This window comes from Sturnus vulgaris, chromosome Z (genome assembly GCF_052056855.1).
Source record: "Sturnus vulgaris isolate bStuVul1 chromosome Z, bStuVul1.hap1, whole genome shotgun sequence".
NCBI lineage: Eukaryota > Metazoa > Chordata > Aves > Passeriformes > Sturnidae > Sturnus > Sturnus vulgaris.
In genome coordinates, this window is record NC_142283.1 from 44,016,274 (window position 1) to 44,030,853 (window position 14,580).

Sequence of the window (14,580 nt, forward strand, 5' to 3'; positions counted from 1 at the left end):
ACTATTAATCTCTTATCACAAATCCAATGTCACAGAACGGGAAAGAGGCAACCTTGGAGTTGCCCTCCCCTGAACCTTAACTAAAGTAGTCCTCCTCCACAGTAACACATGGCCTTTGAGGGAGGGGAAGGATGAAGCATGGGATGTTTCCTCATGAACCTAAGGCCTGGTTTTACATTCTTGAAAAGTCACCTTAAAGTTTTGCATACATTTCTAGGCAGCTTGAAGAATATTGATTCTGGTCCTGCACCTATTTCAAGGCTTCATGGACTTTTCTTTTTCCCTATATTACAGTCTGTTGGAATCCCTCTCCAAACTGGAAGATGGAGAATATTTGTAAGGAAAAATATTGCACAAAACGGTACTAAATTAACCAGTTTGAAACTTCGAAATCACAGCTACTTGGAGCCATTGTGAAAACAATGTGCACTCAGTCCAGTCTAGCCTTGGTTTGCTTTATTCTGTTCTCAGTTTTACATGGACACCAAATGGATCTCCATTCAAAGAAGCACTCTTCACAGGATACACCAAGGAAAGGAGAAGGAAAGTGGTCTTGGGGAAAAGGGAAGTTTCCACTCTTCATATTTATGAATGCTACCTCTTTCAGCACCCTTTTGATGCAAAAATCACATACCTTTAATGTGCCAATTCCAACTATATACAGCCAAATAGCCCCACCTGCAGACCCAGGCACTTTATAGTAAAAGTAAACAATGTTACGAAGTGATACTATGTAATTATAAATTTTGTTAACATCAAATACATGAGACATGAACTTACAGCAGATAGCATGTGTAATTGCCATAGCTGCCAGAGCAGGCTATTAGCAAATCGGTGTTTAAGACTCTTCTCTTACTTGAAACTGTATTCCTGCAAGGGTTTTCATCCACATCTGTCACAAAGGATGCCACATATGTTGTATGATTTTGAATTTCTTACTGAATACACTTTGAATGACTACACTGAATACACAGTGTCTGCTACCACTGACACACTAGGAACAGATATTTCCAACGTGTTTAAACAGGAATAGAAATATCCTTTCCCTTTCTGTGCAAGTGAAACAAACTCCTGTCCTGTTACCAGGTCAAGTAAAACCACTCTCCAGCATATTACTGTAATATAATTTTGTAGAGACAGAATCAAGAAAGGAGTATTTATATTGCTCATTTATCACTGTAGCATTGCTGAGGTGAGCCTTCTGAATTTCCCTTTTTCTACACAAAGAATAGTATTGTAAAAGTATTAAGGTTAACAAAATGCTTGAAATGCATTTGAAATTAACAATATTTCATCTGAAAGAAGAGAGATTGATGCTTTCCTTGGTGACAATTCCCGTAAAGGCACCATTTTAGAAAAGCAGAATCCTCAGTCTTCACAGTCAAATTGATTTTTCAATCACTAAGTGGGCATATCAATACACCTGACTCTTCTTTGGTCAGACAAACAGAATGCTTACTTTTGGGCTCCAGAAACTAAACAGGTTCTAGCCTACAACAACTGCAGGTCAGGACTCCATGGAACCTGGCCATGCTTTGGCCATGACGCTGCCAGTGTCGGCCAAGGTGATTCTCTCCACTTCTGCTCCAGCCACTGCTCAATAAACTAGCAACAGTGCTGACATCTGCCTTCCTTTCATAAGATAGGGTTCCCATCTCATCCCTATCTCCCCAGCCTCCTCCCAGAAAATAAACTCAAGACATACATGGAGCAAGGCTACAGCAAGCTACAGCTTGAATGACCCCTCCACACCTGACTAATCATGTGAATTCAGACACACAAGAAGATCCAACAGTAGTTAACAAGCCAAAAACTCTCTGGTGTAAATGGTATGTGGAGGATTTGCTTCCAGGCCCATGTGCTAAGGTAAATTCAAAGCTGAAGAGGTTCACGGCACATATTTGCCAGTAAATAAAAATATACAGGGGTGTATCTTCTTTTTTTATCCACAATTATTTAATTGATATGAAAGTAAGTTACTATTTTGACTTAGGACAAACAGAACTCTCCTCGAAAATGTTCCAGTATGTTTCAAAGGAGAGCACGGGCCAACATTTTTTTTCAAGTACATAGGGGGCCATCCTACTTGAGGAACAAGGGAAAAATGAGTTTTAAACCTGTGGACACAATCCATATCCTAATCCCATTGGCTTTGATGGTGTACTGGTAACCTCAAAGAGTGCTGTGCATTGCCCCAGAACCAAGTCAAATTACACCGTATATGCAAACCACACACTGTGATTACTGTCCAGAGAGACCACTTAAGAGATAATACAGAACTAAGTTATTTCTGATTACGTGAAGTTAATTGGAGGAGGTAAGTCAGTTATGTGAGATGCATGCTATTATTGCAACTGAATTTATAATTTTCAGAATAATTGTACCAGTATTTGCTAGTGCAGGGCCCAGAAGTCTGGCATTTGGCCAATAGTAATTATTTAGGCGTGTTGCCATGAATTACTGCTGATGGAACACAAAGTAATTTTTGACATTCTGTCAGAAAAATGCATTAAAGGTACTTGAGATCTTTTCTGATTTTACTCTTGCCTGGACTGGAAAATAAGATGTTGATTGAAAAAATGTTAAAGAACTTTTAAAAAACCCCACCCAAACCACACACAAGCCGAAGCTGAAACATAAGATTTGCGACATCTCCCTGGATACACAGCTAGGTTGCTTACGCCAATGGATTTGTAACAGTTGCTTCACAATGTATTTGCAATGAGCAAAGCAGGACAGCAACTTATGTTTTCGCATGGTTATTTAGACCATTCCAATTTTTCAATTATCGCAATACAAAAAAGTCCCTTTCAAGTTCTGTTCAAAGCCCTGACATTAATTTCCCAGATTCATAAGGGAACGTAATATGCATCATTAATTATTCACAATTTTGACTGCACATATATTTTTTCGACCAAAAATGTATGTATTCATGTATATGCAAATATACATAACAGGATACATACATCCTGAAAAAATAACTGAAATATATGTAGTATTTTATAGTAACATCTATTCTAAGAATAATTAATCAGGTGTATTTAATAACAATCAGGTATGTTTAATAACAATTCTTTACAGGTTAGTCTGAATAGCTTTATTATCTCACCTTCATTGTCGCAGTCTTGCAATGAAAGCCATATTTGATCTACCAGACCAACTCCTTTTACTTCACCATGAACTGGAATGGAATGCATTACCATTAATGCAATTAATGTCAAGGGTTTGATTTGCAATTGCCAATGCTACTCTTTCTGAAATTTATATTTCTTCATCTTTATCTTCATCAATTTTATCTTTATTTTGCTTTATTCTTCATGCTACAATGCAGAAGAGAAAACATCCACTGTGATACTTTTAGATTGTTCTCATTTCACATTTTTCACACAAAACCTATCTATAACATGAGAAAGACTGACATTACTGGTATTTTTTGGACTGGATTCTACGAGGTGTAACTTGTACATGTGTTTTAGAGTTATAGAAAAGCACATCAATATATTTATTAAAAATTGCAATATTATGCTGTATGATAAGCAGCAAGGACATATTCTTCAGTCACTGGCCAAGTTCTTCTTGGTGTATATTCTTGGCCTCCAAAGACAAACTTGGTGTACTAATAGTCTGCACAAAAGTCAGAGTCAAGACTTGGTCATGCTGCATGCAGCAATTTTTTTTTTACTTAGTTCTTATGGGTTTTGTCCAGGACTTTTGCTATTGTTGGGTATCAAATAGAGGCAAACCCCTTACTACTTGATATCAAAGTGGCTTGTTCAGCACCTGGCCCTACTCCTCACTCTTAGTACTGAAAGTGACCTATAACAAACTTGTGCTTCCTAAAGTTTCTGCAAGTTCCCCTCTGCTGTGCCAGAGACCCTGGTGTTCCCTAGCTGAAGCAGGAGACACCCATGCAGCTAAACAAGAGGTATCCACATCCCCTTCTGTTCTACGCCAAGGTAACTCAGCATCTGGTGTCACATAAATATGGATAGGAGATTTTCAAATTCAGTGCTGAATATTCTTTGCAACATGAAAAATATTAACTTCACATGGAAAGGCAGCAGATTTGCAGCCAGCAGATCTGGACATAGGTTATGAATTCAATATAGGGACAAACATCTAAAAATAAAAAAAATATAAAAGCAAATCCCAGCCAAATGGCAAGGCTCAATTTAAGTAATCTATTTAAATTATACCACTTGAAAATTTGTGTAACTGCACATTTATATATATATGTACATACAAACTCCCTCCAACATATTTCACATGAGTCACTGAAGAGCTTTTTCCTCTGAAATTACATTAACATAAAAAAACCCCAGCAATAGAAATAGATTTTCTATTACTAGCATTTTATGAACACCGTAAAATCAATAGAATATATAAAGAATTGATTTAGGCCTATATTAAATATTATGTCAGTAGAATGAGCAAAGTGAACTGTGCACATTGTTTGACTGATAAGGGATTACGACCAACAGCAAATTTGGATCCATCATGTGTGATTAATTTCATAATATTCTATAATAAAGCTGAGTTCCAGAAGCTTGCTCCTGGAATTATTATGATAACTCTGAACTCTGTCATGACTTTAGACTTTTATCTTGCCCAGATTTTTCTAAAAGGCAGGAGAGAGAAGAGATGATGATATGAATATTATTTATTCGTTTTCAGCCAACACAAAAATTATACTGGACCAAATTTTTAGCTCCTCCAAAGACATTCAGCTCATTTTACTCAAGTTACCTTGATCTTAAATATCACTTTTAAGTCACAGAATCTAATTTTTAAAAAGCAGACACTCTAAAGCAGTATGATGTCTTTGTGAAAACTGAAGAATTTAAGGAACGATACACAGCCTTGCTTGCTTCATGACAAAGCATCAAACCTGTGTTTTGGCAGCTTATTCAGAAAGCAAATGCTTTGATGAGAGAATACTCTTACAGGATTCTAAACGAAATATATTAAAATATTTGTCTGTATTTCTGACTGTTTATGATATTTCTTAAAACAGGAAAGATATTTTACAGGGACAAATAATTCCACTGCCATTAAAGGAGCATTGTTTCCTTTGGTACAATTAAAATACTGGATCTGGTACTCCCCTTAGGATTTACAATATAACTTTAGGAAGTGAGGTTAGTTAATGAGCATGTAACATGTTTACTTAGCCTACACTGAACTTAATTCTAAATAAAGGAAAAAAAATTGTATCAAAAATCTAGAAAAAAGGCAGACAAAACCCATATTAATATTTTTTAAAATATACATTTCATTTGCAGCTCTGGAAAACAAACTACCAAAACACATTAAGAAGTATCATTGCCCATGCAATGGAAACAACCTTTCCCTTGCAAAGACAGAAAATTTTCTCAAACTCAATTCTATTTTAGAAATCTTGCAAAGTCAAATAATTGATATATAACTCTGATTTATAGCTTTCCTCCCCACCCCATCCAATCCCACAGTATTACTGGGGATAGGATGACAGGGGAAAAGCTCCTTTCATGCCTGACATGACACTGTTCACAAAAGCAGTACCCTTGTATTTGGAGCAGTGCAGATCCCTCTCCAGTGATAATGTGACTTTCTGTCTGAGTCCAACTATGCTAAGAGTTATTGACGACAACCTAGAATAAAATAGTAATTAAATCTTCCAAAACACTCCTATGACTGGACAAGGGTTGTGAGAAGGACAGACACCAAGAAGCAGTTCTGACCTTGAAAGAAAACTATTGATTGGATTTTGCCTTGTGAAAGGAAGGAGAGAAAACTGAAACCAGCCATTCTGATTAATTAATGAGCTCCCACAGCATGGTCCTAACTCCAGTTTTTTACATATCCATGTGCATTTTTCTTTTGGCTTCCTCAAAACTAGCTCGTTTGCAATCTGTACATGAAAAGAAACTGTAAATTAATTCAAGACAACATGAAGTACCTCTAAACAACTCAAAGTTTTGTGTACACCAGACTGTGTAATACTTAACAACATACATGTTACATATAATTTTAAATACACACATACATATATGTGTGTGCGTGTATGTGTTTACTCATGTTATGTTAATTACTGTAAATGAGTAAAAGATGCTATTAATTGCCTGTGCTACTACTGTGTTTTTGTTAGTACCTACCAAGGCATGTGACTTTCCAGTCTTTCAATAATCCCTAGGACTGAAAGGGCTTTGAGCATATTTTCTGAGGAATTTGGCCCTAAAAAGAGACATTTAGGTGGCTGATTTTTAAAGAAAAGCTCTTCATAGAATTAAACAAAATAAAATTATAGGAAAATTATAATTTGTGTGGCAGGAAAAATTCAAACAACTGCTGTTCTTTATTGATTAGCACTAAAGTGATAGCGAAAAGTAAATGGGGAGCAAAAAACCAACCATTAGATAAAACATTGGAAGGTGTGTGTTTATTCTCACCATATTTATCTTAACTTTCACTCATCCTCCTTCTTACTGACTTTTCCCTCCTCAATATACTCCTTAGTTTTCCTTCTGCATCCTCTTTTCTACAAGTTGTCTCCAACAGCTTTTCTTCAGTAGATCCAGCTACAGTGCTATTTACTGCAACATAAAGAAAGCATCCTCCTTTGTTCTTGGCTCATCTAGCAGTCCTAAAGAAAATCGTTCCCTATTTATGTACTTCTACACAGAAGTTATAACTTAGTTTATAAAATGACTTTTCTGATACACTTATTAAACAAATCAACTATGTTAAAAATGAGAAACTATTAAGCCAAGATTTCTTTTAAAATGTGATCAAAGAAAGTGAACTTGAAGAAAAACATCCAACAGCCAAATGATCATTCACTGTAAGCATTTCCTCTTAAACAGACACAAGCCAACAAAAACCAGCAAGGTGCAAATATGAAATGATTTTTCTGTTTACCAGCCACTACAAGAAGGAATGGATGTGATGACTTCTGTCCTCACTGTCACACAGCAGTGCATTAGAAGAGTTACACAGGCTGTGTTGGCACAAAGGATTGCACAGTGCTGTCCAAAACAGTGAGCTCACATGTGAGAGAAATTGGCTACTTTCAAAACACCCATGTGATTAATTTCCCTTTAATTGCCTATTTAATTACCAATACTTTCACTAGTATGTCTAGAGATTAGAAATGCCATCTTTACCAAGGATAATATGGTAACATTGACAAAGGTAGGAATTGCTACTACTGGAATTAGATTCAGTTGCCTTCTACACTAATAGGATATGAAAACTCACCACAGTAACACTGAAACTTCTTTACTTAATAATTACAGAAATAATTTCATAAGATAATATGCCAACCATTATCTTACACCAAGTATATAGAGAATTAAAAATTAAATACAGGAATAATCGCATTCAGAAGGAGATTATCCCTTTAATCCTGAACTCTGAAATACAACACTTCTGCTCACATCATGGAAGTACACATTTTTGTATAGTAGTAGAAAAAAGTCCAAAAAAGATTGAAAGAGCATAGGTTAGAAACAAGATACAGACACTCATTAAGTAAGAGGGAAAGAGATAAGTACAGCACACAAACCTACTCTATAGCCAAGCCAGAAACAAATGCGCCTTCAGTGTTAGTACAAAATTCCTGTATGACCATACAGTAAGTTCAGCAAGAGCTTTACAACAGAAATTTACGTGGTGCTATACAGAAAGAGAAGAATCATTCACAATGTTATTGTTCAGTTTACATTTGCACTCTAGCTCTGTCTGTTCCATAAGACTCAAGCAATGAATGATGACGTGTTTCAATGCCATGAACTGGCAACATCTAAATGCCATATCCAAGAGTCTATAACACCTATTAATTATTTCTTTCTGATAAAATCAGAAAAAGAATATTCCCAATCAAAAGGCCATTATTTGATATCTCATTCCCATTACATTTCAAATAAAAGACCTTCCCACTTTGGTTACATGTCTGTGTTCCGACCCATGGATTTTTTTATACAAAATCCAGGAGGAATAAAAGGCAGTGGAACATCTCTCTGTAAAAAAAAAAAATTTACAGTCTTGGCTATAACTACTACAGCCACCTAACTACAGGTCAGAGAGGACCTGTAATGATTTGAAAACAATGATCTACATACATTCCTATGTATAAAGTCATTTACAGGCCAAGGGCAAAATTTTCCCCTTCTATGTATGTTACAAATCTGCTATCTGTGGAGTCTTTCACAGTGCTGATTCTGCACTGATGGAAAGCTCCTATTTCCATCAGTGGCGTTTGTGGTGCTGAAAAAGCAATAAGACAGGCTAGGACAAAGAGATTTCTCTTACTGCTGGTTGAACCCTACATCACCCAACACCATTCCAGAACAAGCCATCCTTCTAATTTTACACAGCTGATCCACAGTTCTAATCAGCTGCTTCTGCATGCATAATGATTTGCACATGGTGGGTGGGAGAAGCCTCATTTTTTTTGCATTCATTATTTTAATTGTACATATTGTACACAGTGAAATTCACTGTATTCATTGAAATAGAAAAAGTCTGGCTGCTGATTGCATTTTTTACTGTATTCTTGGATACGTTCACGTCTAATCTGGTGGCTGATTGCCACTGTACAGAGCTTCCTACCTTTTTGATCGTATAGTGGCTGTGGTAAAAAATCCCCACATTTCTTGGCCCTGCCTATCTGTTCTTTAGTGGCACTAATCTGGCCTTGGTGCATCCCAAGTTGAAGGTTAAATATTTTAATTTTTCTTTTCCTTTCTTCTTTGGTTTTCTTAAAAAGGTACATTGGAATTCATGACTATGTATATTCAATGAGGAGCACCATAAAAAACAGGTGACTGCAGGACACTCTTAATAACTAAGCAGCAGGACATCACTCATAACAGGAGCACAGATGTCTTCCTCTGGTCCCATGATATTATTTTGAAACACAGATAGCTTCTGGTATCAAATTCCACACTAACAAACCAGCCTCACAACCATACAGTTCCACTGACTGCAAGAGCTTAATTTCAGGTTGGCAGCCTTTAGAGACAAGTAAAAAGATAGCTTCCCAAGATTTCACTCTGCTATTACTGAGCTCAGACCAGCTCCTGGGCCCAGTCATGGTGACCGGACAAAGTCTGGCAGTGTTTGCAAAATACTTGTAAATATGTATTTCAAATACATCCTCACTTAGAAAAAGCTCTTACAATGTTGTTCTGCAATACATTATCTGGCCTCTCTCTCATCAGAAATTATACTCTCCAAAGCTCTCAATCCTCTCCCCTCAGTGTTTTTTTTATTTCACTTTCATTCCGTCCTTCATTCAGTTTCTCACTGACATTTTTTTTTTTTTGACATCAGGAACCATTTCAAAGCCTGGTTGGACTTTCTCCAGATAGACAAGAACTCACACTATGCCTGGTTTTTCATGCTTCCAACAGAATTGAAGTGAATCCCACCTTCCTTATCACAAGCAAATATGGCATCTTCAATCCCAGCAACTCCTACACAGCTCTGGGCTTTCACACTCTTAGTCCCCTAACACTCTTCCCTTTGTATTCAGAATATAATCAATCCTTCCAGTGCAAAATTGGAACAGGGTGTGGTTTTTTACCTTCTTTGGCTTTCTCTCTCTTAGTTGCAACTTTTTCCTCTTTCCTCATCACAACTTAAGAAATTCCCTACCTGCACACTTTTTCTAGTCTTCTCACTTGGACCTGAAGTCCTCCTCTTTTGTATTTCCTTGCCTCTATTTTCACTCCTCCCTCACTTTCTTCATCACTTCTCAGCTCATCTTCTAAAACATCAAGCTTGGGCTTTTTTGGGTTTGGTTTTTTTGGAAAAAAGTAATCCCATCGGTCTCTGAAACTATTAACTGTGTTTCTTATTGTGCTCAATGAGTGATTTGCAGGAGGTTCACCTGCTCTTATTCCTGGACTGTTAGTCTTCTGAATAGAGTCACCTTTGTGTGTATCCAAAACCTTACTCAGCATAGTCTTGACCTATGACAGCTATTTCCTGTTAATTTAACATATCATTCAGCTTCTGTGCTTAGGCTTTTGCATGATTTACAGCTCATAACTATTTGTTCAATCAAAACTGCCACACACTACACTTGCTTACAACACAATTATTTAATTCCTTACAGTCTGTCTCAGAAAGCAGAAAATGTAATTTTCTTCATGAAGTAGCAGTCAATGGCACAAGTATGTAGAATCTCCAACACATGTACTGCTGTGTAAGACAGATGAAAGTCTACACAAAGAAGTAGAAAACAGTATATTGCAGAAAAGAAAAACTGAATCTGTTTTCTCTGCTCGTAATAATCATGCAAAATCATGTGAAGTTCATTTTTCATATTTTTCCATCCTAGATCTATCATCTGTCAGACCTTTTCTGCATTATTATCAACACCTTTTAGTGAAATTAAACAAGAGAAATATGCCAAAACAGCAATCACATTCCAAAACATGTGCATCATAAGTAGTGAAGCTGTGTAGTATTAAAAAAATTGATGTATTCGGTGTTTAAGACTAAGCCATAACTATACTGGACAAATTAAAACCATGAAGTTCTGCTAAATGAATCAGCAAACTATTCTGAGTTACATTTAGGAAGATATTTGTCTACCTGTAACTGACTGGCTATACACCAAAATAAGGATGCACAAGCATATGTGACCACAAATATGAATGTACATGGACCCTTCAGTCTGTGTGAAAAGTATTCATCAGTTCAGTCTACAATCTGTGTTGTGTCTTCTACTAGGCCCATGCAGTTTACTTACTGGCACCAGCAAAATACCTTTTGCTGCATCTTTTGTGCTTTACACACACACACCAGCCCAACAGAGTTAGATGCAGCTGAAGTGCAGCTAAGGGCACCCTCGGATATCTCAGCTCCTTAAACTCCTACTTTTGCAACATTTTTGTAGCTAAGATAGAGAAGAATTGGTCCTGGTTCATATCTTGTCCAGAGCAGGTTCAGAAGAGATCTTATTACCTGGGATTCTTCTCTGTTACCTTTCTTTAAGTCCTGCCATGTTTGGAAGCAATAATACTGCAAACAACTCATATTTCATTCCCTGTTTAAGAAGCTACTTAAGAATCACTCTAAGATGCCCCGTTCATCCAGAATCCAGTGTTACAGTGTCAAGGTTAATTATGGAGCTAAATGCCATGATTATGTTCTACCTGTTCTCTGGGAGGATTTAGTTTCCAACGTTACTTTCCCAGATGAACATGGAAGCTGACACAGCCAACCACAGGACCTCTGCCTGCAGCTCTTCTCTTCCCAAAGAAATGCTGAGCCCCATCAACCTAAATGAGTCTGATTCTGAGCCACACTAATTTACTGGCAGAGCAGTTAAAGGGGCTATAGTGTGAAAAAACCATTCTGCCTCATGTCCTTTTTTTGTAATTTATGAAGGATGCTACAATCACATCAGCATCATAGATACTAGTGATGCATTTTATGCAGCCTAGATCCTCTTCCCCTTCAAAAATAAGCCCATTTTGCAAGGCTACTAATCCAGCTTAAAACATCAAGATATCTCCTTGACTAGGTAACAGACACTGAATTCTGAAGCTGCCACTGTAGCTGAGCACTGGGTTTTTTTAAATTTTCCTCTTCACAAATTCATGACCAAGTTGTTGAACTCTAAGAACACATCTCAATTAAAGCATTTGCAAAATATTGCTCACAATCCTGATTGCATTTTCAGGATTGGAACAGAGGAGAAAGGCTTTCAGTAGCTACCACAATGGAACGAGTTGGAAAAAGACAGGGTACCTAACTAGCTAACTTTGATAATAATTAATATTTAAGTAATTTTGGAAATTAGGAGAGCTGAAAGAGGCACTAGAAAACCCTCAGAAGCTCTATGCCTTGTTCGTACAAAGCTAGTAATAAATGACGGGAATTAATTTGGTGTGCACTGAGTACAGGAGCTCAATGGCAAGGATCACTGCTCCAAGGCCAGCTGGTGTACATAACAGGGGACATGAACATCCTTTCACCACCAGTGGTGGACACTGAGAACAGCTTTACATTCGAAGAACTTGCTTGTAGAAGCAAGGTGGTGCTTAGTAGAAACATTGTCCTGACTGCTGGGAGCAAATTAAAGTTTGTGAAAATTACTATGGCCGCAAAAGCTAATCACTTAAATGCTAGATGATTGTGATTAATAGCAAATGCCTACTGTAGCAAGAACACTTTTCAGAGAACATGGATGGGTAACAGTCAATTGCATAAGACTGCAAATTCAAAGAGTCCCTCTTTCTTTAGCACCAATAGGGTACAAACCGTCGGCTCAGAGCTGCTGCAGGCAACAATAACATGATGGCAGAAAAAGACAGTCACATTCTTCTCCCTGAATTTCTCCCTACTTGAATTTGACACACTTGGGCCTGAGCTGGGCAACTGGACAGATATTTCCAGTCCCTGCAGGAACATGCAGACTCTGACCTGAGGAACTGTCTGAACACACCAACAGGAAAAGCAAATGATTCAATTTTTTCCATGGCCTCAAGACACTACGACTCAACAGTCTGAAAGTGTAAATGTGCCTCAGCTTCTTTGCTGGTTTGCTAGCATGCTGCTCTTGTACTTGCCATAGGACCTGTAGAGTATACCATGTCCAAGATACAGGTATGGCCTGCTTTGCCAAGGAGTGAAAGGAAGAATATTTCCTCTGATTCCTCTGCCTTCATGATAGATGGCACCCTAAGCCAACCATAAGACATTCCAAACTATTGCTTTTCTAAAATAAAGCCATGTGTACTTATGTTATATTTTTTTTACCAAAACAACAGGGTGCTTAATAAACAGAAAGGAAAGTTTTACTCCCTTGTCAGCCTTCCTCTGCACAGCACAGAATGCAAAAATGGCCATATTGGTCCAACCAAATGAAACATCTATCACCCTGCCCCTGACATGAGCCAAAAGCATCTGCCTGAGGGATTGTGTTAGCACAGAGCAAGCACATACCAGAACACCTTTGCCACACCACATCACAAAGATTGCATCTGCCAGAGGTGATACCTTTGTGCTTAATAGCTGTATCACTGAAACTCACAGCCGCTGGGCAGGAACAGGCCCTGTGCCATCCACCTGACTCACAACCTGCACTCTTAAGGCACCTGGGCTTTACTATGCCACTGGCAGGTTGCATGACTTCTTGTGATGGCAGCAGAATAGTCTGCATTAATATTTGCCTGGAACACACTGGGAAAGGCCACTGCAAAAGCAGATACAATGCACAAGCTCCAGGCAACATGAGAAGTAGCTACAACACCTGCCTAGTTGGCAAGCCAGCATTCAAAAGCACAGAAAGATGAATTTAGCAGGGGAGGCTAATGACTGACAGCTGTGAGAGCTTATAGGCCTCCAAGACAGCCATGGGCAGAAATATTTAGCTTGTGGTAGCCACAAAGACAGGATTTGACCTCTTAATTCAAGGGTTTTAATTTGACCTTCAAGCTACTAGAGAGACATTCAACAAATGCACAGTTGCAACAGAGCCAGCTGAAGACAGAAAACATGGACAGCCCATAGTGCATCTCCCCATGTGCCACAGGAGAAAAACAGGTAACAGTGCAGCTTCAGGGGATGTGTGACAGAACATTGCAATGGTCCTCTCCAATAAAAACAAGCGATGTCAACAGGTTCTGGTTCAGACTCCTGTGCAAAAAGGAATGTTATTACAACCTACATTTCTGTTGCTGCCTGCTGGTACATGTCACAGAAATGTAACTTACTGAAAGGGCACAAACCTCACTTGGAAGATCTTTATACAAAGGTTACAAGTATTTCAACTGCAGCCACCAGCTTCTATGCCTGAGAGCTCCCATGTGAAATAAAGGGCTCTGGTAAATCAATTCACTGCTTTTTAAGGAATGTTTTTCTTCCAGTTTGAATTACTCACATCTACTGACCAGGACTAAAGTTAAAATTTCTTCTACTTTAAAGGCCATAAATGGCATGTCTCTATGTTGAGGCTGGCCCTGTAAAATATGGAGGCAAATCCGTGATCACACCCCCCCCACAAGGGTTACAAATGGACTCCCTCCAGCTGCAGATGCTTCCACCTAGTTCTTCCTTCTTCAGAGGATGGACTCTTCTTCCTCTGCAGAAGAGTTGCAGCAGTGCCACAGCCATAGGCTGTCCTCTTCTTACTTATGAAAATGATGCCTTTAAAATCCAAAATAGCTAAAAATAAGCCAAAATAGGAAAAAGGCCTGAGTTCTCAGACCTTTCCCAGACTCTCAGAGAGTGTTCTCTGTAGTACACTCTCAGACAGCTGTGTAGTAGGCACACCATCAATGCTCAGAGCAGGCAAGAGGCAAGGGAGCTGATAGAGGGAAGACCACAGACATGACTGGCTGGCCAAAGTGCAAAGAAGTGAAACTTCATGACAAATAGAATCATAGAACAGTTTGGGCCAGAAGGGGCCTTAAATATCACCTGTTTTCAGACTATTTGCCATGGGCAACTTTCTACTGTCCCACGCTGCTCAAAGCCCCATCCAACCTGGCCTTAAATACTTCTGAGGTGGGGCATCCACACATTCTCTGGGCAACTGGTTGCGGTGCCTCATAACCCTCAAGGTAAAAAATTTCTTCCTAATAT

At 38.3% G+C, this 14,580-nt stretch overlaps 1 protein-coding gene across 3 annotated transcripts in view; it reads right to left on the reverse strand.

Annotated features, from left to right (window-relative positions):
* The window catches only part of NTRK2 (neurotrophic receptor tyrosine kinase 2), a 195,288-nt gene that overhangs the window by 116,445 nt on the left and 64,263 nt on the right, over positions 1-14,580 (reverse strand). For 2 of the 3 annotated variants that reach the window (XM_088156795.1, XM_014869114.2), the window contains exon 12: positions 3,110-3,181. The exons of the other annotated variant lie outside the window; for it this stretch is intronic. In XM_088156795.1, the coding sequence (XP_088012921.1) occupies positions 3,110-3,181 (72 nt within the window). The remainder of the gene's footprint in view (positions 1-3,109; positions 3,182-14,580) is intronic. 3 annotated transcript variants of the gene reach the window in all.